At 47.5% G+C, this 26,504-nt stretch overlaps 12 protein-coding genes across 12 annotated transcripts; 6 read left to right on the plus strand and 6 right to left on the minus strand.

Moving 5' to 3' along the window:
* Window positions 1-378: 378 nt before the first annotated feature.
* Window positions 379-3,026, plus strand: I302_105085 (uncharacterized protein; the record flags this gene model as incomplete). Its single annotated transcript, XM_065870004.1, has 11 exons — window positions 379-661; window positions 713-737; window positions 852-911; window positions 1,014-1,139; window positions 1,231-1,310; window positions 1,400-1,597; window positions 1,707-1,804; window positions 2,007-2,335; window positions 2,382-2,484; window positions 2,535-2,698; window positions 2,942-3,026. 11 exons carry the CDS (start codon window positions 379-381, stop codon window positions 3,024-3,026), a joined length of 1,551 nt encoding a protein of 516 aa, XP_065726076.1.
* A 616-nt stretch (window positions 3,027-3,642) lies between these two features.
* I302_105086 (uncharacterized protein) lies at window positions 3,643-5,621 on the plus strand (the record flags this gene model as incomplete). The annotated part of the gene is made up of 8 exons (XM_065870005.1): window positions 3,643-3,647; window positions 3,699-3,908; window positions 3,996-4,157; window positions 4,222-4,442; window positions 4,668-5,131; window positions 5,179-5,284; window positions 5,362-5,503; window positions 5,555-5,621. The coding sequence occupies 8 exons, from the start codon at window positions 3,643-3,645 to the stop codon at window positions 5,619-5,621; spliced, it is 1,377 nt and encodes a 458-aa protein (XP_065726077.1).
* Window positions 5,622-6,076: 455 nt separating this feature from the next.
* Window positions 6,077-6,686, plus strand: I302_105087 (small nuclear ribonucleoprotein Sm D2; the record flags this gene model as incomplete). The annotated part of the gene is made up of 4 exons (XM_019194958.2): window positions 6,077-6,343; window positions 6,431-6,492; window positions 6,574-6,608; window positions 6,667-6,686. 4 exons carry the CDS (start codon window positions 6,077-6,079, stop codon window positions 6,684-6,686), a joined length of 384 nt encoding a protein of 127 aa, XP_019042671.2.
* Window positions 6,687-6,924: 238 nt separating this feature from the next.
* I302_105088 (uncharacterized protein) lies at window positions 6,925-7,510 on the minus strand (the record flags this gene model as incomplete). The annotated part of the gene is made up of 5 exons (XM_019194959.1): window positions 6,925-6,992; window positions 7,043-7,142; window positions 7,215-7,235; window positions 7,301-7,416; window positions 7,489-7,510. The coding sequence occupies 5 exons, from the start codon at window positions 7,508-7,510 to the stop codon at window positions 6,925-6,927; spliced, it is 327 nt and encodes a 108-aa protein (XP_019042672.1).
* A 468-nt stretch (window positions 7,511-7,978) lies between these two features.
* Window positions 7,979-9,221, plus strand: I302_105089 (uncharacterized protein; the record flags this gene model as incomplete). The annotated part of the gene is made up of 5 exons (XM_019194960.1): window positions 7,979-7,992; window positions 8,052-8,134; window positions 8,205-8,241; window positions 8,310-8,376; window positions 8,448-9,221. The coding sequence occupies 5 exons, from the start codon at window positions 7,979-7,981 to the stop codon at window positions 9,219-9,221; spliced, it is 975 nt and encodes a 324-aa protein (XP_019042673.1).
* Window positions 9,222-9,573: 352 nt separating this feature from the next.
* I302_105090 (uncharacterized protein) lies at window positions 9,574-10,548 on the minus strand (the record flags this gene model as incomplete). Its single annotated transcript, XM_065870006.1, has 3 exons — window positions 9,574-10,017; window positions 10,094-10,399; window positions 10,453-10,548. 3 exons carry the CDS (start codon window positions 10,546-10,548, stop codon window positions 9,574-9,576), a joined length of 846 nt encoding a protein of 281 aa, XP_065726078.1.
* Window positions 10,549-10,603: 55 nt separating this feature from the next.
* I302_105091 (uncharacterized protein) lies at window positions 10,604-13,923 on the minus strand (the record flags this gene model as incomplete). The annotated part of the gene is made up of 3 exons (XM_019194961.2): window positions 10,604-12,721; window positions 12,778-13,635; window positions 13,693-13,923. The coding sequence occupies 3 exons, from the start codon at window positions 13,921-13,923 to the stop codon at window positions 10,604-10,606; spliced, it is 3,207 nt and encodes a 1,068-aa protein (XP_019042674.2).
* Window positions 13,924-15,609: 1,686 nt separating this feature from the next.
* Window positions 15,610-18,929, minus strand: I302_105092 (uncharacterized protein; the record flags this gene model as incomplete). The annotated part of the gene is made up of 6 exons (XM_065870007.1): window positions 15,610-16,215; window positions 16,274-16,407; window positions 16,482-17,048; window positions 17,096-17,266; window positions 17,323-18,171; window positions 18,242-18,929. 6 exons carry the CDS (start codon window positions 18,927-18,929, stop codon window positions 15,610-15,612), a joined length of 3,015 nt encoding a protein of 1,004 aa, XP_065726079.1.
* Window positions 18,930-19,427: 498 nt separating this feature from the next.
* I302_105093 (histone acetyltransferase ESA1) lies at window positions 19,428-21,259 on the plus strand (the record flags this gene model as incomplete). The annotated part of the gene is made up of 3 exons (XM_019194963.1): window positions 19,428-19,532; window positions 19,639-21,023; window positions 21,082-21,259. The coding sequence occupies 3 exons, from the start codon at window positions 19,428-19,430 to the stop codon at window positions 21,257-21,259; spliced, it is 1,668 nt and encodes a 555-aa protein (XP_019042676.1).
* A 68-nt stretch (window positions 21,260-21,327) lies between these two features.
* I302_105094 (uncharacterized protein) lies at window positions 21,328-22,629 on the minus strand (the record flags this gene model as incomplete). Its single annotated transcript, XM_019194964.1, has 2 exons — window positions 21,328-22,323; window positions 22,387-22,629. 2 exons carry the CDS (start codon window positions 22,627-22,629, stop codon window positions 21,328-21,330), a joined length of 1,239 nt encoding a protein of 412 aa, XP_019042677.1.
* Window positions 22,630-23,893: 1,264 nt separating this feature from the next.
* Window positions 23,894-25,267, plus strand: I302_105095 (uncharacterized protein; the record flags this gene model as incomplete). The annotated part of the gene is made up of 7 exons (XM_019194965.1): window positions 23,894-23,973; window positions 24,068-24,205; window positions 24,267-24,322; window positions 24,402-24,511; window positions 24,626-24,736; window positions 24,790-24,827; window positions 25,117-25,267. 7 exons carry the CDS (start codon window positions 23,894-23,896, stop codon window positions 25,265-25,267), a joined length of 684 nt encoding a protein of 227 aa, XP_019042678.1.
* A 376-nt stretch (window positions 25,268-25,643) lies between these two features.
* I302_105096 (uncharacterized protein) lies at window positions 25,644-26,342 on the minus strand (the record flags this gene model as incomplete). Its single annotated transcript, XM_019194966.1, has 1 exon — window positions 25,644-26,342. One exon carries the CDS (start codon window positions 26,340-26,342, stop codon window positions 25,644-25,646), a length of 699 nt encoding a protein of 232 aa, XP_019042679.1.
* Window positions 26,343-26,504: the final 162 nt, after the last annotated feature.

The raw sequence follows: 26,504 nt of genomic DNA on the forward strand, positions 1-26,504 counted from the left end.
CATCGTTGATCCTTCTCCGTCTCAAGTAACCACGTCCACCTTTTTTAACCCATATTATCCCCTCCACATTCTGCACCTCCACCCTGCACCTCCGTTCACTGTCAATGCGAATAGATGGATGCAACACGGTCAATGCAGTGAACTACTAGTAGCATGGGGATGGATCTATGTGTTGGATTATACTGTACTTGTCATTCCGCTCGCTACTCCGCACTTTGAACCTGTCCGGTTCCTGTGACTCAATCGAACGCCAATAATCCCACACACACTCTCTAATACATAAAATTCAATTTTTCCATACGGGTAATAGACCCTGTCTCCGAGCTAGGTCGCAGATCAACCGATATACATATATAACACATGGATGGATCATCAGCGATGGCCGAGTTCAATTACGATGGAATACTTCAGAACTCTCCACAACCGATCCTTCAACGCTTGGATTCCGATATCGAAATGAGCGATCAGGGGAAGAAGAGAAAAAGGTTATCGCTTCAAGAGACACCTTCAGCTGATCCTTCGGTATTGTCAGACAAAGGCAAACAAAGAGCCGTCACGATGGGACCGTTGAGAGCTAGTCCAGAGCAACAAGATAGCGGTGGGGAGAACAACAGGAAAGGCAAGGGGAAAGCATCGAGCTCTGGTTTGGCTGGTTTTACTAGTACGTCCTATGATGATACTACTGTTAGAAAGCTTAGCTGACTCATCATAGGTTGCGAAGCATGTAGGAAAGGAAAGTGAGTCACAGCTTTGTCCGACCCACGCTGACGTTGTAGACGACGATGCGAGCCCTCTCCGCTGGTCCCTCCGGATCATCCAGATGCTGCAAGACTCCCTTGTGCGAGATGTAGACGGTTCGCTATTGACTGTGTAAGAGTCAAAGCTGTTAGGAGAAAAGGACCGGCACCAGTGTAAGTGGAGGTAGACGCAGAACCAAAGCTGACATGGTAGTGATTTAAGGCAGGTTATACCGCTTCGTGCCATGTATTGAGAATTGCTAAACTCTGCGATAGTGCTGTTTCCGATGCCGTACATGGATATAGTCATGGTTCCGCATTGATTGGTCCAGACACTGCTAGACGGTCATCAGCATTCTCAGAGTTGGAAAGTACGGAATTTGAGAGGAAATTATCAGCTTCGTGAGTCGAGCTGCTGTCAGGGCTGGCTGACGACAAGGAGCTCGAATTACTCTGCTGCTCTTCCGATGCATTCCCCATTGATCCCTATCAGTTCGCTACCAGAAGGAATCGACCAGGTTGTACCAGGACCGACTATTGACAATGTCCTCAATCTGTTCTTCGACTATGTAAGTATGAATATCTTCGATTTTCGCTGACTTCTCAGGTTTACCCCTTGACACCGTGCTTGCATCGACCGACGTTTGTAACCGACCTGACAGCGCGTCGAGACCGAACCGATCCTGTTTTCTTCGCCTTGGCTTTGACCGTCATCGCTTCGACCTTGGTACAAGTACCCCGAAGTCTGGTCAATCTCGATAAAACCGAGGTCGAGGATCTCGCTAGAAAATGTATCAAGATCGCTCGTGCGAAAATGGCACACATGTGGGAAGATCCCATACCTATAACCATTTCAATGGGTGAGTCACCTCGCTGCGCAGATCGTTACTGATAGTCAGTTGTTATCGCATATCTGTAAGAGGGTTCTACACGGAACTGAGCTTGTCGCTGATATTTCGAATAGCGAAGGGATCGTGCACCTCGTGCTTGGCAACAATACTGCGCATGTGGTGGTGACAGCTCAAGCGAATCAATTGGCGCTAGCTCTTCGGTTGAACGAAGAAAGCGTAAGTTCTGTTCGTCATGATGATGCGCTGACAATTAGAGCTACGAAGGGCTGGACCCGATTGAACGAGAGATACGACGAAGGTTGTACTGGGTAAGTGTGACCCCAGTCGGCACAGCTGACGTGTAGCTTCTCTTTCAAGCGGATAAAAGTACAGCTTGTTTGGTAAGTTATGATTAGATCGGCCCAGAGCTGACATTCAGCGAGCTCGAACGATATGCTTGCCCCTTCAAGATGCCCACGATCTACTTCTCCCTGCTGAAGTCGATGACGAAATGATCACTGGCGATGGCATTCTACCTCAACCCCCTGGAACGACTTCTTTAATCACCGGCTTCAACGTCAATACCAATCTGTTCAGAATTCTGAACGATACCATCCTCATACAAAGACGCAAATCGCCTCGGATGATGGAAGAGATCCTCGCCGATCTTCAGCAGCTGCAGGAACTGCGGAACAGGACCATTCACACTTATCTCACCGTGCCGGATCCACTGAAACTCCGCAATGCTTACGATTCTCGTTCCGCTAGGTGAGCTTAGCACACCGTTGAAATGTCACTGACTCCCCTGCATTAGTCCCGCGGTAGATTGGGAAGCCAAATTGCAAGCTCGATTCTTGGATTTCTTTAACAAAGCTGGCGACAATGGTCATGCTTTGAACAGTTACTTGGTGATGCAGGTCAGTGTTTCAGCATCCTGAAACGACTAAGCTCATACTCCTTGGTATAGGGGAATATTCTTGTGACACAGCATGTGGTGCGCTTGGTCCTCTTACAAACCCGCCAAGCGCTTTTAGCACAGCTGGCCCTTTTCACGCCGATATTGCCAAGTCCGATGGGACCTGAAGAGAGTGCGGAGGACATCGCTTGCGAGCTTCTCGATGGATTGAACAGGTGAGTTCTCCAATTCATGAGCTGTGCTGACATCTAGTCTTCCCGTCGAATGCGTCGCAACCAACGGACCGTCCCTGGTTCAAAAAGGTACGTCAGGACATCAAGTAGCACTGCTGATCCCACTAGTCCGCTTCGTTGGTATACATCTAATGGACGCATCGACCGATCCGTCTGCCCCGCCTTCCCACTCGTGAGTACCCTTTGAAGAGTCAACCTCGTGCGATGCTTATGTTTAACCATTAGACAAAAATTGCTCATGCAATTCCTATCGGTGCTGAGCGTAATAGAAGGGATGTACACATTTGGAAAGGACATTTCGGCTGAATAATGAGATCATTCCGTATTATTCTCCTGTCGATAGCACAGCATCAAGGACATTGCTTCTGTTGCATAGGGAATGAATGTTGTATATATATACAGTTTGTGGGAACTTGACATGCATTGATGTCCGTCTTCACTGTCATATAAAGTTCTATGCAACATCCTTTGATATGATCGGAGAATGATGATGTTGCCATGGAATATATACACAGGCAGATCAGGCACAGCCATGAATCATTGATTCTCATCGCCCGGATTAGCAATATTGCGGTAATGTCCGCGACATATCTGCCTTTGAAAAGCCCACCAAGGCTTTAGATTCGATTCTGAGCTCCTCCGCCGTATCGCCCACCTATCCCCCCGGGGCATCCAGATGCATTCCGACTCATTTGCGCGTTATTACCCTGATAACCCCATTGCTTCCTTCGACATCGATTCCTATCATCATCGCATCTATTCACAGCTTCATACTTCAACGTATTGTTGTATCAACTACCTCCGTGGGGCTCAAGACCATACCAAGCATTGCGGCGCCGACCGGACTCGTGGCGATGATCTTGCCCTCCTGCTGACAAAGACTATAAAGAGCGATAGAGGACTACGACGCCTTCGAATCCCCAACAATGTCGTGAGTCATCACTACTCTCTACAGCAAGGACCGCAGCTGAATCATCCTCAGTGATATCCCTCTATCCCCTCGCGGTGCTCCTGAAGCTCGGTCCATCTCACCTGACAAAAGTGGTTACTTTGAGCCCGACATGGTAGAACATCTCGCCACGGAACCCTTCCAGCCCAATGACAACACCCTCGCGTTGGCTGCGGCTGAAGAAAAGGCTATAAGCCCATATGAGGCTATAAGGGACTATCATCGTGCTTTTTTGTGGTGCCTGTGAGTTCTTGAGATGAACCGATCGTAGCTTACGTCTAGATTCTGCTGTATCGGTGCGGTTCTTTGGGGCTATGATGTTCAAATCAGTAGCGGTCTTTTGTCAACTCCACGCTTTCGGCAGGATTTTGGGTATTCGTACAAGGGAGAATATGTCGTTCCAGCCAGATGGCAGAGTGCTTTCAACTCGGTCGGATCAGTGGGAGGAATGTTTGGCGGTATTGTTGTTGGATGGCTTGCAGACCGCATCGGGTATGTCTCGTCTCAGCTCTCTCTATTCCAGGATTTCCGATCATTGCTGATAATATCACTGTAGTCGTCGAGGCGCTCTTGCAGTGGCTTCTTGTATCTCCATCGGATCAGTCTTCATGCAGTTCTTCTGCCCCCCACACAACAACGCTTTGCTCTTGGTCGGCAAACTCATCAACGGATTCGCATTAGGAATGTACATTTCGTCAGCTTCGGCTTACTGCGCAGAGGTCTCGCCAGTCGCTCTTAGGGGTATCACCACAGGTCTGGTCAATTTGTGGATCGTTTGTGAGTACATGCAAGAGATGGCATTCGCTGACGTGTAGTTGGTCAATTCCTCGCAAATTGCGTGATACAAGGCTTAGGGTCAAGGGACAACAGAAATGCATATCGTATTCCATTGTGAGTTCGCATGAAATCGCTTGGAGCTGACTCTCAGTGCTATACAATGGATCTTTCCCGCCATCATGTTGGCCGGCCTGCCGTTTGCCCCTGAATCACCATGGTATCTAGCGCGAAGGGAATACAATGATCAAGCAAGATTAGTTCTCAAGGTACTCGGAACCAAGGATCTGGATTTGCACTTCCGCCAGATACAGGAAACAATCGCCCTTGAAGATCATTATGCTGCACAAACCACCTACACTCAATGCTTCAAGGGAAGTGATCGCCGTCGAACCATCATCGCTCTGATGGTTTTTATTCTCCAGCAAATATCCGGTGTCATCTTCGTGCTGGGTTACAGCACATACTTCTTCCAGCTTGCCGGGTTCGCAACTTCGGATTCATTCAAATTGGGCGTAGGAGTTACCGCCATCGGGGTGTTTGGTAATCTCACTGCGCTGTACAGTGTCAACAAACTAGGTCGAAGAACATTGTTCTTGTGGGGAATGATCGGTTGTACCATCATCAACTTCGGGATAGGGTTCTCTTCGATCTCTAATACCAAGGCGGCGAGGTGGGCCGAGGCTGTTTTTGTAAGTCTTGTATATCTCAGCTCCGCAAATGCTGACACCTGCATTAGACACTCATATTCGGACTGATCTATCAAGGGAGTATTGGTCCTCTGGGATATGTCATCTTCTCCGAAGTCAGCTCCGCCAAACTACGATCGAAAACAGTCGGATTAGGTATATGTGTGAACTCGTTATGTGGAATGCTGGCGAACATCATCATACCGTGAGTACAATATCTGGATGAACTTCAGCTAATAGGCTCAGATACCTTGTCAATCCTGACGAAGCGAATCTGAAGGGAAGGGTTGGGTACATCTTTGGTGGATTAGGTTTACTCGGTAGCATTTGGACATGGTTTTACATCCCCGAGACTAAAAACCGGACGGTTGATGAGTGAGTATATCCTGCGTGGGGAGGTGGGATGTAAGCTGATGATGTATATAGGCTTGACGCGCTGTTCGAGGCCAAAATATCCTCGCGGAAATTTGCCAAAACTGTTGTGGATCGATAACTTGGAAGTATATTTAGTCACTTCTGTGCATTTTTCAACTCCTAGGTCTCTGTGTATAATACTGTCTCTACGTCCCTTTTCATTGTGTATATTTGTATTCTGTGTATATCTTGTCGATGCGTATGTATGCATGGTTGCTTTTCTGTTACATCTTTTTAGTAGACTGGCGAAATGAGTGTATGGGCGGGAGGTGAAGTGCCACATTAGCATTTCCCGGTGAATGCCGCCACGCTTCCTGCACTTGACTTTGCCAGTTATCATCTATCATCTATCTTCTAACATTTATCGATTGTTGTCATATTCCTTTTATCAATTCAACATTCACCATCATCCATTACATCTTCAAAAGGCAATCAGCTCAGACCGAAACGCATCCAACCTCGCCATCAAATCAATATCAGAATAGCCAATAAGAAAGGAAAATGAGGTGAGTGCACACCCTGGACTGCAATTGGATGCTTGTTGCTGACTCCCTTCCGCTCATTCCCTCGTACTTTCCCCATATTAGTCAATACGCCCACGTACCCAAATCAGAGCTCGACGAAGCGCAAATAAAAGAATTGGAGGAGTACGAGATCTCCCAGGGACCATTATCAGTCTTACAGCAAGCTGTCCGAAACTCATCCCAGGTTTTGATCTCTTTGCGAAATAACAAGAAGCTGCTGGCGAGGGTGAAAGCTTTTGATAGGCATTGTAATATGGTGTTGGAAAATGTAAAGGAGGTGAGTGCGGGTACTATCACTACTCTCAAATTCATACATGTCTTTGCACATCCGACAAAGACAAGGTGCTGATCATGCGGATTCCAGATGTGGACGGAAACACCGAAAGGAAAGGGAAAGAAGCCAGTGAACAAGGATAGGTTTATCTCGTGAGTGCAATGAGTCCGCTAGAAAACCTCTACCTATCCAAAGAGTAGCCGTACTGAGCTGACTCTGTCTCTGCTATGTAGAAAAATGTTCCTTCGAGGTGATTCTGTCATCCTCGGTAAGTTCTGGTAGTACCGCTTCTCCTCCAAAATGTAAGCTAACGAGCATTCCTGCAGTTCTCCGTAACGCTGCATAGTTTTTGGAGCGATGAACAGAGGGATGAAGGATGCGAGAAGAAGGAAGAAGGACGAGGGTTCAGAAGTTTAGGGGTATCCAGCAGAAGCGGCGAACCTACAGGTTTTCGATTCTCGTATGGCATAATCACACCTGATGCATGTATACATTGTATTATTCTCTCACATAAATGATGGGTATCTTCCCTTCTATCGGTACAAATACATATATGCTTCTTCTCTGTCACCTCGTTCTATTCCCTAAACGAGAACACCTTGACCTTTGCCGCTGTGAGCGAATTCGACGACGGCATCGACAGCCTTCATGTCTGAAGGAACTGTCAGCAGTATTCAAAGAAAGGGTATGGCTGATACATACCGAGTTGACTGCCAAGTTCAATGTAGGTGTGAGCTTTGATACTGAGATCGTCTTTGACGGTACCTATGATCTCTATGAAACCATCTCCGATGTGCATATCCTGCAGTCATCGATATATCAGTTATCGTGGTTCTGCATTGATCGATGAGAAGGTCGTTCAGCTCATACTTACTCGTGAAAGATGCACACCGAGCTACGAGTGATGGGGCCTATCAGCACAGTATATCAGGCATTCAAAAGATGTACACCTCAACTCACAGTAGCCCCATCACTTGTCTCGACGGTAGCGGTATCCCCAGAGAGCTTGATCACTTTGGCAGTAAGTCTCACCACCTCGCCCCGGTGTTGGGTGAGGTATTTGGAATTGATTCGAGCTGAGCAGTATTATGATTGAGTGTGGTGTGCATGATATGTGATCGAACTAATGGGTAGTAAGGACAACTCACGTTCTGGATTAATGGGAGACATTGTGTTCGGTGAGACTGGCAGGAAGGAAGCAAGTGGGATTTACTAGACTTGTTTGTTGCTGGCGACGTACAATACTACGGAGCGAGTTGATGGGCCGAACGGAAGTGTGGTGAGGGTAAGCAGGTGATGTAGAGGGAAGACGATATGATGAGGAAAGAGGAAGAGCAAGAGGAAGACAACTTTCCACTTTGAAGACGCGTCTTTGGAAACATTGAACATAATCTACATGACTCACCTGCTTGATATTACGTAAGTACAAGTGGTAAGTGGTCTGACCCCGAGTTGCGGCGATGACCGATTGCAGATGGATGATTGATTCCAGGAACGTGACTGAAAAATATTTCAGAACTACTCGTACAAGACCGAAAATAAAAAGTTGAATTCCATCTTATCGTCTGCTCGTTATTCTCACACAATCAAGATTCCTGCTATTCTACTGTCCCTCGGCCACACTTCAGCTATTACAACATGGTCTCTTTCCAGTGAGTAGACCTGCTCCTGCTCAGTCGTAAGCGAGTCGCTGACTGCCGTATAACAATAGGTGCGATGGCTGTGCCGATACCGTCAAGAAACCAAAGCTCGACCAGCATAGGAATAGATGTCATGCTTCGTTCACTTGTCTAGGTGAGCTTGTCTATTAGGGTCTGATGGAAGGGACTGATCGACCTAGTGCTGATATATTACTCTGTCTTAGACTGCTCAACAACCTTCAGAAACCCAGGAGAATACAAGTGCGTGGTTCATCGCTACTGAGCCCTGCTTTTCTTGATTCGATAGCTGACTCGCACTTCATCCGTAGGAGCCATACCACTTGCGTTTCCGAGGCTGAAAAGTATCAAGGAGCCCTGTACAAAGGGCCAAAGAAGGTGAGCCCTTCATGTACCCTCAATCTTATCACCATGAACTGTGAGAGCTGATAATTCGAGATCAACTATAGAATGGCCAATCTCAACCACCTTCCCAATCCCAAACTCCCGCTGCTCCTTCCCCGGCTCCAGTCATAACGACCGAAGTCGCCCCAGCTGTCGCAAGCTCCTCCATACATCCCTCCCGTCTCAACCAACTCAACGCCCCAGAGAACGACTACCCACAGCGCGGCGGTCCTCAGGGCCGAGGTGGAAGAGGAGGAAGAGGAGGATTCCAGAGAGGAGGATATGGTCGTGGTGGATTTGGTGGGGTCGTGGAAAGATCATACGCTACGGATATGAACAAGATGGCTCCATCTGTTGGTATGAGATCATGGGGCTCAGCTGAGACTACACCTAATCCCGAAGTCGTATCGACAAACGAGGTTTCTCAAACACTCGCCGTTAATGGAGATGCAGATTCGGATAAGAAGAAAAAGAAGAACAACAGGAAAGGGGATAAGGGCGGTACAGGTGCTAAAGCGAATTCAAAGAATCCCCCCAAGACCAACGACGTCACACAGATCACCACTCCCTTAGATACTTCCGCCGGACCACAGAACAAGAAGAGGAAGTTTGAAGAACCAGAGACTACAGTTGTACCCAATGGCGAATCGACGGAAGTTTCTTCAAAGGTCGTGAAGAGGTTGAAGAAGAGGTTCGGTAAATTGGAGGATAAAGAACTGACTCTGGGAGAGTGGATCGAATCTCTCGGAAAAGATAAGGAGAAGAACGTGGATTCAAATGATATCTTGAGAACATTGAAAGTATCAAAGAAGGATGGTCAGTTTGTACTGTCAATCTAAGCAATTTTGCATAGGATTAGTCCCTTGTATACCCCTGCTTTCGTATATATCTGCTATATAGATATTGTAACTTTGCTGGCGTTCTTCCATCCGTTTTCCAGCCATGCATGTATTTTGGCTAATGATGCAACAAAACTTAAGACTGATATAAAAGTTACAGATGTGAGATGGTGACGGAAATGAAATCATTCTGAGGAATGAAGATAAATCGAGCAGAATCAAACGTATATGGATGTATTGAAAATGTATCGTTTCTAGACGTTGTATAGACACAAAGGTAAAACGGGATAGATGTCGCAAAATCGTGAACGGGACAGAGCATAGAGGACGAGATGTAGATGAAAGATCGCGTTTATTCGGTCGGTAAAGGAGGTAATGGTTTCTCTTCGACGCTTCTTGCGTTTGGATCAGATTGAAATTCGGTTTCAGCACCAGGACCGCTGGTCTCGGTAGCCAAATTCAAAAGACCAACTTGTCTGGTCAACGGAGAAGTTGAGGTTGACTCTGATACTTCCCTGACAGATGGCAGAGCCTCTGTTAAAGCTGGATCTGCGGTCGATTCGGTAAGGGCAGGAGGATTAGGCGGAGGGAGTGGAAGAGTTGGCGGTTGAGCAGGAGTTTCGGAGGCATCGGGCGTAGGTACCTGCACGTGTACTTGAGGTGATGGTGATGCCGGGGCTGGAGATCGTGTCGCTTTTCTTTCGATGCGCAACCTGCTTGCAAGCGATTTGGCAGCAGCTTGAGGACCGAGTGTGAATCCTTTCTTCATCTCATTTGCTTCCTTGGGATCGGAAGACTTCCAGCGTCTCCATCCGTCAAAGTCGATCAAAGCCTACATATATTAGCAATGTTCAATCACGGGTAAAACTCACCTGCATACAACCCCACTCGACGATCTTCTTATCAAGCCATTTCAATGACACGGGTTTGGTCAAGAAATCATTACATCCTGCAGCCAACGCAGCAACTCGATCCGATTGCAAGGAGGAGGCGGTAAGGGCGACGATGATAACGGAAGATCGGAATGGCGACGAGGGCACGGGTCCCTCAACGCTTGGTTGCCGAGTATGTTCGATGCTGGGTGTTGATGGGAATACTCCTATGTTATTGTACCTCTCCATCTTTCGAATCTCCTTTGTTGCTTCGATACCGTCCATGACCGGCAGTTGGATATCCATCTAGAACCATAATCAGCACCGAATCATCCTGTAGTAAAGAAACAAAAACTCACCAATATCAAGTGGAAGCCTCCCGTTCGCCATTTCTCAACCGCCTCTTGCCCATCCTTCGCCGACTGATGCTTGATCTTCTTCTTTCGCAAGAACATACTCAAAATGTTTTGATTGATAGGGTTATCTGCGAAACGTCAGCTCTGGATACACTCAGTATGACTCACCTTCTACAATCAAAACATTGATAGGAGGCACCACGACATCATTCTTATCCGCTTTCTTAGCTGGTCGAGGAGCAGGTTTCTTTGTGTCGACTTGAGTTTCCTCCGCCGTAGTGATTGCCGGTGCTTTCTTCGGTGGTCGAGGAGGGGGCTGGAAGGTGCCTTGGTCCGCTCGAGGTGAAGGGATGACAGGAGATTGGCCAGGTGTGGATCGCCGCTGAGCTTGAGTGACAGTTGCTGACCGATCACGACCAACGGCAACGATAGGGGATTCCGAAACAGGCAATGTCCTTCTTCGAGAGTTGACACGAGCGTGTCCAGGTCGTTCTGTCACTGAGGCTCTTCGTTCCTCCGGCCCACCAACATTGGAGACGTTTGAAACTCTTCTAGCATTGCTTGGCGAAAGAGCAGGGGAAGAAGGTATCTCTTCGCCACCGGCTGAGGCGCGTCGGCTGGTAGGTTTTCGTCGAAGGGTTTCGGAAGGTATTCGGTGTGCTGAAGCTCGTCGTTCATTCTTGATGGGAGGCTCGAAGAACATTCCATAAGGTCGACCATCGGGACTTTGCATGACCACTCCAGAGGCACCTGATCCGCTCGGAGTAGTCCTTGCTGCACTGGTGAAATACTCGTTGGCAGGCGTAGCTAATATCTCACCAGGGGTAGGAAGCGATAAGTGCAAGCCATGATCGGTCCGAACGATCTGAGCAGCCGAAGGAGGATGTTCCCCAAGAGGTGATCTTGCTTTTTGGCCTCCCGCATCTGGCCTTACATCCTCGTCTGGAGATTCCTCTGCGACAGAATCAAAGAACCCACTCTCTCTTTCCGTCGGTGTGCGAGCACCGCCAGCAAAGTATCCACCGCCAGGTGATCGAGGAGAAGTGGCAATAGGAGAGAAAAATGGGTCGACGATGGGTTGGTTTACAGCCGTGTGGAGAGCCGTCAAAAATCGACGTGGTCCGACAGGTTTGGGGATGACCATGACTTCGGGTTGAACATAAGCTCCTGATCCGGTCGACCACGGTGCACCGACAAAGCTGGACACGACATCCCTGACCTGATTGTATTTGGCTAACGATGTGAAGTGTATTAGAATTGCACTTGCTGGCCGCTGTGTGACTTGTCGCACATGAGGAGTAGATCGAGTTCTTGATGATAATGATGGACGTTTGTTGAGCCGAGGTTTGAGCGATAGTGGATGCAATTCCGCTCGAATCCTGAACAACTCTCTTCGCAGAACAGTGATGTCGTCATCAACAATGATGAAACGACCCTGATCTCGGGCAGAGGGAGCAAGTGACATGGGAACATCGCCTGCTGGTGTAGAACCCGCCGTGGATCCTCCATATCCGGAATCATGTCTTCCAGTTGACATTGTCTTTGTTCGATCAGCTTCGTCCCCATCGATGGGGATATGTGAGATGTCCATTCCCCAAGCAGCCAAGTAGCTGGTCAGATGTCGAGCGAACACACTACTAAGGTTGGCGTGAATCGCTACTTTCTTGGTTCTGAGGGAGTCGGCGAATTCTGATAATTCGTTGAGAGTAGGTTCTCTGGCTAATCGCATTGAAGCGAAAGGCTGTCGAATAGCTTCCTCTTCAATCGATAATTGGGTTGGTTCAACTATAGGTTTTCCACGGGGTAGTAGAATCGATAGTTCGTAAGCACGCCTGGGCATTCCGCTTCCTGATGGGGACGAAGGTTGTACGTCGACCCGGAGAGTTGCATTCTGTCCCTGTAACAACTTCTTGCAAAAGGTGGTGTCGAAGTTGGGTTTCACTGCTTCCGCCTCCTCAGCGAGGTTGGTGAAAGGGTTCAGTTCCGCTTTGGGAGTGGCGTGAGTAGAGTCGACTGTCTGAGATATGTTGTGCACAATCTCAAACACACATAACAATGGTCCCTCATTGGGTCCGGGGGGTTGCAAGGAGGTTCGACCAGGTGAGTTTGATCTAGAGCTGGAAGCGGACTTTTGACCTCGATGACGGTCGATCTCTGTATCCGTTAATGGCTGACCAATGCGAGGAGTGAGGGAGGGACTCTGGGGTATGACTTGTAGACCCAGTTCAATGGTGTCTTCGCGGTGTGAGATGAGGAGGATTTGCCGTATAACCTAGAGGGGTATCAGAATATATAGGTATGATATTGATACGAGACAATGCGGCTCACATGACTTAGAGCATAGCTCAACCCTTCTCCATCTCCGTTCACACTGACATGCTTGATTCCGACGTCTCCATGAAACAGTACAAAATCGACCGCCTTCTGTGACGCCTGTCCACTCAACATGTCCGCTACATTCTGCAATAGTTCTCCGATATCAAAGTCCTCCCCTTTCCGCATCAACGGTCCATGATCCGGTCCTTCCACAAGTTCTTCTGCATGTGCTGACAGAAAATTGAGACCTCGCATCGACGTCAAGAGAGCTGATAGGGAAGTAGCAGGTACCTGTACCGTACATCCCGAGTACTGTTCCTTGGCATTATCGAGAAGGTGTGGTGGCGATAGATGGAGAAGTGTTTGGATAGCGGATTGAAGTGAATCTGCCAATTCGAGCGATACGGAATGCAGTGCGCTAGGGGGTGGTCTTGCAGTTGGTGGTGGTTCGGTGATGGATGATATGCTAGGTGGATGACCTGTCCCCAATGGGTCATAGACGGGAGATAAGGGGTGGCGTAGATACCCTACACGTTGAGGTAGAGGTGAGGAGAATGTCCGATTGAATGATGGAGGTGGATCAAAGTTGTATCCTTCGATTGGTGGTCCTGCACTGCTGAACTCTGGATCTATAGGTTGACCATCATGCATAAGAGGATCTGTCGTCGAACGGAATGCTGATCCTCTGCGTACTTCATGATACGGCCGTGGGATGACATCGTCTTCGGAACTTGAGCTGTGAGGTTCAAATGGGTCTGAGGGGTTGAATGGATCTCTGCGGATGGGATTGCTATATGCGCTTGATTGAGTAGCACGAGTTGGCCAATCGAAAATGGGTTGAGAGGAGGATGAAGAGGATGATGCTGACATCTAAAAATAGAGGAGACAATAAGCATTGGCAATTTACCGAAACAACGATCCACTCACTGGAATAGGTGGTTCTACGTTGCCCTTATACTGCTCGTTATCTAGACTAGGCCTACCATAGCTCTCATACATTGACGAGCCTCTGCTGTTGTTCCAGTCTGTTGGATATGAGATGATAGCTGACTGTGGAGTACCGTCATGAGGAGATTGGGTGGTGCTGTTTGTTGGCGATCTGGAAGTCGAACCGGGGATGGAGAGTGGTGTTACTGGAGTATCTGAGGAAGATGCCATGACAGCAACAAGCGGTGAGTTGGAATGACCTCTTGGCTGTGGTCCATGGATATCTTTGCAGGATTGTATTATGAAAGATCAAGTATGTATGGAGGATGAAGGGTGAGCAATGAGATATGAGCCATGAGATATGCCGTTACTCATAACAAATTTCCATCAAATCGCGTCAATCCATACAGTTAGTACAATCAATCCATACAATCACATCCATCTCACTTGTGGCACCCTGTTTCTGCTTGCTGCCGCATTTCGATCCCTATCATGCCATGCATACAAAGGGGACAGCTTGCGACACTGGATGCAGTGATCAGCTTGACATGGGCATGGCAGCTGTCTCCTCGGCAGGACATGTGAGAGGACATGACCTTGGTGCATGTAACAGGCTTTTTAACGACCACTGCCAATCACCGGAACGGCGTCAGCTTATCGTAAGTGGCGCTCTTCCCAAGTACACGTAGTTCCAGACCTGCGCTCTATACTTGTGGGATGGGAACGACCGAATCACTACGACTTCAATTTTGCCAAGGCCTTGTCAGAATGCAGATGCAGGCGATAGCTCGAGTGTTTGTGGTGAGAATATATCCAGTAGGATAGGAGGGTAGAATTTTGTGCAACTGCAAAGCCGAAGTAGAGGTGTACATATTTGAAGTGGACGAACATCTATAGACCATTATCCGCAGATGGACGTACATGTAGTACTGGATAGTCGGTTTCATGTACGCCATACGCTCTGTTCGTGGGCGAACAACAGATTGACCTCAACGGCCGAAAAGAGTTGAGACAAGAAGCTAGGTACACACATCTCACGCAATTAACTGAATAGACAATGTCAGGATCACAGTAGAGTTATTGACTAGCCCGACGACGAGGGCTCACCCTAAGAGGGGACTAGATCATGTAGAATAAACTCGACTCGTAAAGATGGGCGATTGACAGGCCAGATATCAATGTCGGCAATATTGCGATCAAGGAAGGATGTAGGATATTGGAGATAAATACATAATATAGTGGTACCGAGACGCTACAAACCGAACTACAATACAACCTATATCCGCATACCAATGTCAGCTTCCACCCCTGCCAGTTATCAAGACACAACCATACAGAAAGAAAGAGACAGTCTCAGAGAACCTGGAAACAGCACTGCACGGGACTACCAACGTAGAACGAGCAAATCAGATGGCACTTCCTATATAATAAACTCAGGATGGGTTCGTCATTCGTAGATGATGGGTGGTTGGGGTTGTGGTTTGGGGATCATACCCGAGGAGTTCGAGGGGGAGGACATTCAAGATTGGAAGATAGTCGAACGGATCAAACGATGTGGACTCACTTTTTGCTTCTTTTTACCATATGACTCCTGCACTCCTCTACCCTGCTCATCCGCTACGCTCTCCCGCTGTATATCATACTTCTGTCGGAAAGCGAGAATAACGAGTGAGTTGTGAAAGAAAGGTAAAGGTGATCAAAGATGTCCGTCTGACTGGAGTTGGGTGGGTGTTGCGCCCAATCCAATTTGGTATTATCAGTTTCATCATACAACGATTAAAAAAGACCACAATGCCACGTCATACCAATCCATTGTTATCACTGGTATCCATCCATTGTGTGGGACTAAGCAATTGATGCATTTTTATCGTCTCACTTCATTGCATTTCATAATCTCATCTCTATATATAGCTCTCATCAAATGACCCATACAGAAGGTCGAACTACAAAAGCAGTATTCCCAGCCAAAACCTTGACAGGAACCTCACATTCCACTAATTCAGTCTTCATCTCCTGCCATCTCGCCAGGGGTCTATCCCCATTATACCCCTTCTCATCTGCTGTTCCATTCAGTCTTGGGGGATCGGAGGTATGTAAGAGGGGAGTCAGCGTGGTAGAAGCTGAATAGAATTTATTGTCATTATCGTTCGACATCCCGTGTTTAGGGATCAGGTTGATAGCTTCGTTCTTTCCTTTCTTTGGAGTATTGGGCTTTTCACCCCTGATAGCACTTTGAGATCTGCGATGTGTCGAAGTATGCTGGTTGTGAGGTGGTACAGCGACGACAAATTGTAATTTGACCTTCCATTGCAATCCACCTTTCCCGTCGTCATCACCCGCCGCAAGGCTGAATCCCGGTGTAGCGTCTGAAGGTATATCGAGCGAAAATGCTAATCGCGATGACGAGATGGCGTACGAAGATCGATGTTCAGCTTGTAGTCTGCCTAGCGAAGGTTGCGTATTCCCAGGAGGAGGAAGTAAAGGCTGTGGGATCAGTTCATGAGATTCCAGGAACGCCGAGAACTAATATATCACAAAACCGCTCAGCTTGGCTCTCTCGTTGAGCGATGGTAGAGCTCACCTTGAGAACCCGACCTTCAGTCTCTGGTTCATTGAAGGTCACAACTCCCAACACAGTCTCTCCTAGCCGATAAGTGGTCTTGATCAATGTCAAAACCGCGACTACTTCGCCGTCTTTAGCGATATCATAAGAAGCTATCATCAAATCAAGTTGTATCAGCTGACTGCACTCAGCTGACTGCACAAAATCGTTGGGTGAGACGGCTCACCTTTCGGAGAATGACGACTCAGGATCTCTACAGCCTCCCCACACCCAGCCTCCAAGCCTTCTTCGACCAGCTCATCGTCTCCTTCCAACAAGGTACCCTGTCTAGGTCGCGGTTTGAAGCCTCTACCCAACCCTTCTCCAGGTATACCGAGCAAGCTTTCCGACTTCCTTCCATTTGCTTCACCATTTTGATCTACGAGAGGTAAAGGAGGAATATCGAATTTGGAGGATGAGGGGCTAACAACTCGCGATCTTGGTAATCTACCATTAGCCCTACCGGGACTAAGCGGGGGCAATTTCGGTGAAGGCCCATTTGACGTTGGAGGCGAGGAAGGCTCGAGTGTATCCAGCAAATGACGAGCATAGGCTTGTAGGGACTCTTGGGTATCACCAGTCTTCCAACGATGTTTATCTGATGCACTTGACCGCCGACGAAGGTTGTTGCCTGCGTCGGGGACTGGTGTTGAGTGGGCATCAAAAAGTGGGGTGTCAACTTCTTGCACTGTCCCTTCTTCCTTGTTTTGGATGATAGGCTTCAGAACATCGTATGTACGGAACGGATGACCGACTGCTTGATTCGTTAGCTAAGGGTATGACTTTGGCGCAATCGCTTACCTGATACGTTTGACCAGACCCTGATGGGTATACTGATATCTTTTGATTTCTGCCTTCCCCCTCCTCCTGGTAATGACACATTGAGCGATACGATTAGATCATATGAGAATCGAAAAGCCTTGCCTCGATGTGCAGGAGGTAAAGTTGAGGGTAGTTTGAGGGTGTAGACGACTGCCTCATATCTCAGATTAGCTTGACGCTGAGGACCCGGTCGTAATGGTACTCACATTCTTTACTTTCGCCCTCTTTCAGTTTTATATCGACTCCAAGCAGACTCCTGGTAGTCTCCAAAACAGGCAGATCCTTCATGTTCCAAACCCTTTTCCGTTCTTCCTCTAAACTACCCCCACTACCTCCCATTACCAGGTCTTTTGCTAATCCAAACAAACTACCAGTCAAGCTCGGTTGAGTCGAATTACCAATCGTACCAGTTCCGAAACTCAGCTGCCATCTGGATGATCCTGCACTCGAACCGCTAGGCGAAAGAGACGAAGTCGGATTTAGAGATCCCGATCCAACCGGTTGATGCAGTAACATGGATCTCAGTGGTAATAACGGATCTGGGGGGATGTAGGCGTTGGAAGGATGGAATTGAGCGACTAATCTAGTATAGGCCCATAAGACTGTTGTTGTCCCCCTGTCTGCCGGTATGCGTTCTCGTATATATGGATGTGTGGGAGGAGGTAGAGGCGGTGGAGTGCCAAGAACAAGGCAAGATGCCCCATAAGCATTGTGGTAAGACGGTGTCCGTCCATGGGCTAGCGGCGAAGGTGTAGGTCGTGATTTCTGTCTCGTCAAAGCTTCGTTGGACACGAAGGCATCATCATCTGTCAAAGTGCCTATGGAGCTTGTCGAGCTGTTTCCTCTAATTAGAGGAGGTCTCGAAGGACCTGCGCCTGATGTAGAAGGGTAGCCGTCGGTCGAAGGGCGTGATGGTGGCGGGGACAGTATCTGATTTATCGATTCATCTGAAGGTGGCGATAGAGGGAAGTTGGTTATGGAGATTTTACGCGAATGTGGATGATGAGATGGGATAGCTGCAGATTGCGGCCGCCGAGATGGCAACGGGGGTGGTGCTGAGAAACCCATTTGATCAACTATCATGCGAGGAGCATCCTGAAGCTGATTGATCTTACTAGCACTCACTCGGCTGCCCTCCGAGAGCCCATACCAATTCCTGTGGACTCATCGTTCCTTTACCCAACGCTAAACTCCTTGTCCTCCTACTGTGACCTCCCTGTTTCCCCGCTCCATTCTCCTTATTGCCCCATCCATCGGGGCTTCTGAAGTTCATAGGTTTCTCTCTTGTCGGTGAGAGAGGTCCTGATCCCTGACCAGGCCATCCTGGTGCTCTGTAAGCTGGATTGGCTCCTGGACTATAAGGAAACCCTGGATCTGTAGCTGGTGGACCAGGTGTCGAGTTTATCGATAACGGCGTTGTCAGGCGAGATGGCCCAGCTTCAGCATTGGTATCCTGATAAGCTATAGGTATAGTTGGTAAGTTCAGTCCTATCTGGCCTTTCCTAGCTGGTAGATCTTGTATCGAGGAGATTCCATCGCGTGGACCAAAGGGAGGTAATTGTCTCCCCGCAGACGAAGGGCTTCTCACATCAGCTGTTGGAGGTACGGATACCGGTGTCTTAGGGTATGAAGCATCTATGGGAGGTGTTCTAGTGTTTGTGAATGTGATGGTGACTGAGAAGGTCTCTCCTGCATAGTAAGCTGATGCCGAGGGTGTGATGGTCACTTGGAGATGTGGATCATCGAGATTGACGGTGTTTGCCGGTTGAGAGATGGAGGATGAAGATGAGGAAAAGGGGAAGTAGGAAGACATATTCGTTTTTCTTTTCTAGGATGGCATGATCTGAGTGTGGGTGGGACGCCTGATTGCACCTGTATGTGGAGATGATCTTGATAGGAGTAGGAATAGGATACACAGTATGAAGAATATATATGATAATGTCTAGCAGTGAGTGGTAGTGGTAGTATCTGGACGTGTCAACGTAAACACTGGTAATGAAAGTGAGCCCCGGTTATATCGAATAACGGAGAGCAAAAGTGCCACATTCATCGATTAGTTTTATTTATTTTCACCACGCACTTAAATCCCTCTTTTTACCCTACATCATCTACGTGTTTATCTCGTTTTATTCATCATCAAGAACATCAACACTCCTTCTTGCATCTCAATTCATCGTCAATTCATCATACACGCTCACCCCAGTGCATATCAGCATCTCAAAAACAGCACTCTGATCCATACTGTCCCGCTTGGAGCAAATCTCAACCCCTCTCAGCGTCGAGCTATACCCAGCGGCGATCACCCCTTATCATGGCTCCCTCTACGCCTTCCACGCCGCACGGGGGTGGAAGGGCTGGTAGCGAAGGTGGTTCACCTGCACCCACTTTCGCCGCACCAGGTACTTACAGTCTAGAGGTTAGTGTTACTGACTTCACATGAAAAATCTCCTCTCCTTCTGAACCCACATAATCATCCATGCGTTGCACCGTTCGCTCACATTCACTTCCATTCCGTCGGATAGGATGTCGTACCCGGAGTCAAAATATTCGTTCGAAAACCTTTGCCAAACGGTCAAGACGAACAACGAAAGGCAGAGATCTTATCAGAACGACCTAAACCCAAGCCATCCGCCTTCGCACCACCACCACCTCCTGATGCCCCCCCTCCTGATCCCCGAGACGATACAGAGTACTACGTCCATTATGTCGAGTTCAATAAGCGATTGGATGAATGGGTCGGTGGAAGTAGGTTGATACTGGATAAAGAGATGGAGTGGCCTAAACCCAAGGAAGAGGAAAAGAAGAAAAGAGAGAAAGTTGGGAAAGCTACGCCTGGTGCTTCAACGCCGACAAGAACAACCGGATCACCTAGACCTTCGAGTAGTCTGTTGAAGAAGGCAGCTACCAAAGCTGCTTCTGCTGTTGGGAAGGCACAGCATCCCTTGTCTAAGAGTACTCCTTCAGGAAAGATATCTCAGAAAAGAAAGGGTAAAGAGGATGTTGGTTTAGATGCGGATGGAGATGAGGAAGGGGACGAAGATGAGGATGCCTCTGTAGACGCTGATGGAGATATCAGTATGGCAGGGTCAGAAGGTGATTTGGATGGAGATGGAGAGATCGACTTATCTGGACCTCAGAACCCTCAAGCGGCACCCAAAGTGTTCTCAAAGAAACAGGAGATAGAAAAACTGAGAACATCAGGTTCGATGACCCAATCCCATTCCGAAGTTAGTCGAGTCAAGAATTTAGATAAACTTCAAATGGGTAAACACGAAGTTGAGACTTGGTATTTCTCCCCCTATCCTGTCGAATACGCCCATCTTCCCGTCCTTTACATCTGCGAGTTCTGTCTGCTCTATTACCCCTCTTTTACCCAACTGAAACGACACAGATCCAAATGTACGCTACTCCATCCGCCAGGAAACGAGATCTACCGATACGACGATATATCCTTTTTCGAGATTGACGGAAGACGTCAGAGGACATGGTGCAGGAATCTATGTCTGATATCGAAATGCTTTTTGGATCACAAGACGCTGTACTACGATGTCGACCCTTTCATGTACTACTGCATGACCATCAAGGACGAATTCGGATGTCACCTCATCGGTTACTTCTCGAAGGAAAAGGAATCGCCGGAAGGGTACAACGTAGCGTGTATCTTGACTTTACCTCAGCATCAACGTAAAGGTTATGGTAGATTGTTGATTGAGTTTTCCTACGAGTTGTCAAAAGTGGAAGGGAAGTTGGGAAGTCCAGAGAAACCATTATCAGATTTAGGTCTTTTAGGTTATCGGGCGTATTGGCAGGAGAAGATCGTGGAGTTGCTATTGAATAGCGATGATGAGATCAGTCTGGAGGAAATCGCTCAGAAGACCGCAATCACCCATGGTGATATCATGCATACGTGAGTTATGCTAGTCTATGTAGCCGTGATCGAACGCTGACAAATGTTGTTAACATAGCTGCCAAGCACTCCAAATGATCAAGTACTATAAAGGTGGACACATCATCCATCTGACCGACGCTGTGTTGGAACAACATCGAAAGACCATGTCGAAGAATAGGAGATCCATCAATCCCGCCGCTCTCAAGTGGAAACCACCCGTCTTCAGTCGTGCACAATTAGCTTTTGGGTTTTAAGGGAACATTTCAATTACATGTCACATGTTATTATAACTTATTATATGTATAATACGTTGCTTTCTCACCTATCTTTTTCCCGCCTGTTCATCCTCTTTGACCATTTGAGATAACCTATATAGCATTGTATGATCAGACCCTGTTGTATCGAGCAATGCAGTTCCAAGTTTAATCATCAGAGCATTCTCGAAATCCTTCTGATCCTGGCATTTTCCTTCGTCATCCCGATACTCGCCCCGCTCCCTCTTCTGCAAACCATCCATCAACGCCTGATCAATCTCCAACATCTCATGAAGATGTTGGACCTCGCAGTTGACGGCGTTGGGAGCCATCTCATCGTATATGGCCGCAAAGGCCGGATGGAATTTCAATCCATTTCTCTCTACCCTTTTTCCACCCCACATTCCGTCTACCTCGTTTGACAACCTCCTTCTCTCTTTCTCCGACGTGGCAGCTCTTTTACGTCTCATCTCGTTCTGATACTGCTCAATCTTGTCCATCTGTGCTTTTACCGCAAGCAACCGTTCCGAAAGATTACAAGATTCGCACACTTCAGATTCATCATAAAGTGAGAGTGGCACCGAGATGTGATGGTGAAGTTGGATCGGTCGTCCACTCGATGGCGTAAAAATGACGGATGAAGATTCGGGTTCACTGAATGGCGTCTGGATAACGGGCGAAGTAGGAGACGAGCTTGTACAGGACGATTCCAATGTGTACGGATCTTTCACATAGTACTCAAAAGTTCGATACCTACGGGCTGTGTGTCTCTGCAGGATGTCCCTCGTATTCACTTGTTGTGCTCCGTCGGTCGAGCGGGACGATGAAGACGAACGACTTCTATTGAATTTCGAGGATATGGTAGACCAGAAAGAACGAGTTCTCGATCTAATCGTGGCTCTGGGTGTCTCGATTTCCGGGAAAAATTCGGGACTTTCTTTTGTGGGACTTTCGATGAACTCGTCCTGATCTTCCAGTATTCTCGGTAATTCCACCGTATCGATCCGTAGATCTCGACCTTGTCGACCTCGTCTTTCAGGTGATGGTTTTCTCTTGTATGGTACCTATACATATGCATTCCCATATCAGCTAAAACCTGGCGGAAGCGTAAACAGCCTATAACTTACTGAAAAATCATATCTATAACCCAAAGCCGTCTCCCTCACCCGCTCTTCCGCCTTATCCCTCTCCATCTCGTCTCTCCCCTTCTCCCTCTCTTCCTCCTCCGCATCCCCCAATCCATCATATTCCGTCCCGCTCCACCTCTGATCCGCCCTGACTTCCACCAATCCATCCCATCCTTCCGCAGCATCCGCCAAGATCCCTTCCCATTCTTCCGTTTCGTCGTGGGAGCTTTGATGAGTGGTCATGGTACTTATGGTAATTTCGCAATTAATGGTTTTATGAGTTTTCTGATATATGTGTATTGCTGCTTTAATGCTTGTAAGTGCTTCTATGTATTTGTGTATATCTCAAGAAAAGTGAAGAAAGAATGGATGAAGACGGTGGCGAGAACCCCCCTCTGAAAGCCAGTTTATATACCTTGCAATGCATGTTTGCTTGTTTACTTGTTTACTTGACTATACTCGACTATGATTACTGGGAATATAGTTCATATATTGCGTATCTACTCTACGTACGTCTTTATATATGTTAGAAACCACTTTCAGCCGAGACTGTATCGGCCGGATCCTCACCTTTTGATGCTTATTTTGTTGATAGTTTAGTTCATCATATGGAGATGTCCGAGACGTGTAATACCTACTACCATTGCTTTAGTGGGATGCCGGGTCGTGCATTAGAGAAAGCGATGCAAGTGAGTGCGACGAGCATGTAAATACTGGGAATGGAAGTTCACCAGATCGGCCATAGAGCTGAATTAAGAGATGAATTGCTTGTTGTGCCACACTCAGCTTGAATCGTTCAAAGGTGTTTGTAGACATGTCAACAAGTAAACGAGTAAATAAGTGAACAAGTATTGGTAATGCTGTGCATGCCAAGAGGTCTTCATGTCATCAATGAGTAGTCAACATGCCGAGTGGTGGAATCAGCTGTACGTTTCGTACTATTCGTACCACCAATGATGATCATGATTGACCAACATTCTTTGATCCCTTCGGAAGAATATTGATTTTCATTCTGATGGTACCTTGCACACACACTCACACACATGTCAACAATAGACGCAAGGTTGAATGACCCTCCTTTCAACACATCAAGTCCGATACTAATATACTCTTTGTGCATAAAACATCCATACCATGAATCATCTTATGATGCTTCTCCATGGGCCTGCATAAACAATACCATACCTAGCTGATACCTTGCACCATACCCAGTAGATCAGAACTGACCGATCATCCCCTTTGATCTGGAACATGCATATGACTTCTTTGTTCGACGACTCCGGATGACAAGACAGCGAAATATGTTAATGAAGTTGACCACGAAGCTCCAAAAATCATACAAAAAGGCTTGATCTGCGTTGAACAACTTTCCCATTTCTTCCATCAACCTCATTCTTCTTTCTTTGACTGTAATCAAAGTCGACATCTCTTATCACTACAACTACTCATCACTTGTAACCGACTCTATAGTACACCTACGCACGGACATCATCAAACATCGATCAACATGGGTTGGAGAGAAAAGATCCCATACGGTGCACATGTCATCATCCTATTCACTTTGGCTTTTGCCGCTTTGATCTTGGTGTAAGTGGTTCATGTGATCTCATATGGTCGATCTATCATCGATGTGATGGAGAGAGAAATGACCGCTAAGCTGATGCATGATTCATATATGTAGCATCCTCAACACCTTCTCATCGCCCTTCATCCAATCAATCAGTTTCCTAAGACTTCCCGAGACAGATGGGGGAACCAATTTTGGTGCTTTCGGATGGTGTTCTTCCACTTTCTGTTTACCCAATGCGGTAGCTTATGAGTGAGTCATCGACCATTTCTCACCACTCTGACCATGACTTGTGCTGATCATGTGGATGCAGGTACGAACCATATGTGAACAAGGCGTTGACCGGTGGTATGATGTTATGGGCGATTTGTGAGTACAATCCCCACTCAATAAGATCACTTCATTCTCTCCTTGTCACTCATCCTTACACTTTTGACTCTCGATCCAGCCGTCATATTTGTCTTCTTCACTGTCCTCGCTATCCTACCCCTCCTATTCGTCCACGGATCCAAAGCTTTGAGAACAGTCGGGAACAGGGTATTCTTCATCTACACCATGGTGAGTTGTACATCTCTAAATGCTTCAGACTCGATACTCAACCCATTCTGTTTTCTCACGAGCCCTCAGATATCATGACGAAATCATTTACTGACTTCCTGATCACTATCGCAGAGTCTCGCCACCCTTCTCGTCATTATCGCTTGGCTCTTCTCGATCTACGGGTGGAGTATTGCTCATAGGGCGTTCGAGCTCTCTGATATCGAAGTTAGGTTTGGTCCAGCCGTGAGTGTGTCCCCTCTGCGAGATGTTCTGAGCTGATAAGGTATGCTGGATAGATGTGGATGGGGTTGACAGCTGCTTTGTGCATGACCATGTGAGTTTGTTTTCGGATTGTTAGTATCCTCACTATCAACCTTGAAGGACACCTCATGGACACCCCCTGTCTGCTTATCCTTCCCCATGCTATTCATTCCCACCCTCTTCTCTTCTCCTCTCATCATTTGCCTTCGTCTCCCCATCATCCACTTTCCGTTCATCTCACTCTTCATGCTCTTCGGCTCATTCCTCTTCATATCCCCATGCATTTGCCTCTCATACACCATCCCGTCATGTTCGACCCATCACCAAAGGTTGATTATTGATTCGCTGACTCTCATTCCTAGCATCTTCATCCTCCGATGGCCCGCCGAGGCTTGGGACGGTACCACCACTCGAGCCAATGGCGGAGCAGGCGCTAGAGGTGTGCCTCAAGTTCCAGCCAATGGTTACTACCATTACAAGCGAACCACCAGAGAGGTTGTTCCAAGATACTGAGCTGGGTCTAGCGGTATTATGAGTATGGAACCCAGTCTCCCGGCGAGACTTTACTTCGAGTACAGATAAAGAGAGTTTCATTTTCAGTTTCTATCTCTGTTTCCTGTTTTGAAGATGACGAAAAGAGGGAAGGAACAAGAAGATTTGTGTTTCACAAGGCTGGTCTGATAGAGTGTTAATCATAGCTTCATGTCATTTCGTTAATTTCGTAAGAATCGTATGAATGTGTGTTATGTACGAACGAGATGATATCCCTTATCCACCGCATCTTGCGATGACTACGCCATCCTTTCCCTCAAGCCAAGTGCCTCTTCTGATCTCCTATTCTTGACTTCTCTGCTGAAATTCAATCTTTAATTCCTCAATTTTCTCCCATCTATGAATGCAGATGGTGTCCTTCTTCTTCAGCAACTATAATAGGCCCATCAGTCACTTCCGTTTGTTCCCCTTGTTCTCCTTGTTCGAAATCACCAAACTCCTCCTCATCCCCATCCATCTCATCTGCAACCCTCCCACTTCCTCGAGATCCTACAATCTCGTTCCCTGAAGATATCATCTCGCGTTCCGCCTGTTCCGCCTCCTCTCTCCGTATGTCCTCCCACGTCAAGGTCGGTTCAAAATGTTTGGCCATTTCCGCCAATTTTGCCGGGTTGAGCGATAACGACCGAGCATCATCGTCTATCTCATGTTCGAACTCTGAATATCCAGATACCGGTCTTGTCCGCGAAAACGTCGATGGACCGGGAGAAGATGGTGATGGTGCAGGGAGATGCGACTCATAAGATGGTGGAAGGTCTTCAGTCGATAAAGCGGTAAAAGAATTTTTCATAGGTTCTGTAGGTCTTGCACCTCTAGCTTGACGTTCTTTCAATATCCTTGGTGTTTGTATCACCCCATCTGAATCATCCCACCCTCCGTTGGATCCTACTAACAAGTTCTCCAATTCCCCTTCCTGAGCTTCTGGGTCGGGCGATGAGGCGCGGATGCGATTTCGGGTCCTAGGGAAGCACGAGTCGAATATGGAGAAGACGGTGTCGATGAGGTATTCAAGGTCGATATCGCAGTGGTGGAGCATCGTGGGAGGTCACGGGGTACGAGTGCGCCTTGAATGATGAGTAAGGCCTGTTGATAAGATGTTGAAAGCTGTTGTCACAAGTCCATTTGATTTGCTTTCTTATACGCCTTCAACAGCTGATCCGACATAAAAAGAGGGATGTGCAACAAAGCTTCGAACGAC

The sequence above is a fragment of the Kwoniella bestiolae genome, chromosome 3, assembly GCF_000512585.2.
Source record: "Kwoniella bestiolae CBS 10118 chromosome 3, complete sequence".
NCBI classification, from domain to species: domain Eukaryota; kingdom Fungi; phylum Basidiomycota; class Tremellomycetes; order Tremellales; family Cryptococcaceae; genus Kwoniella; species Kwoniella bestiolae.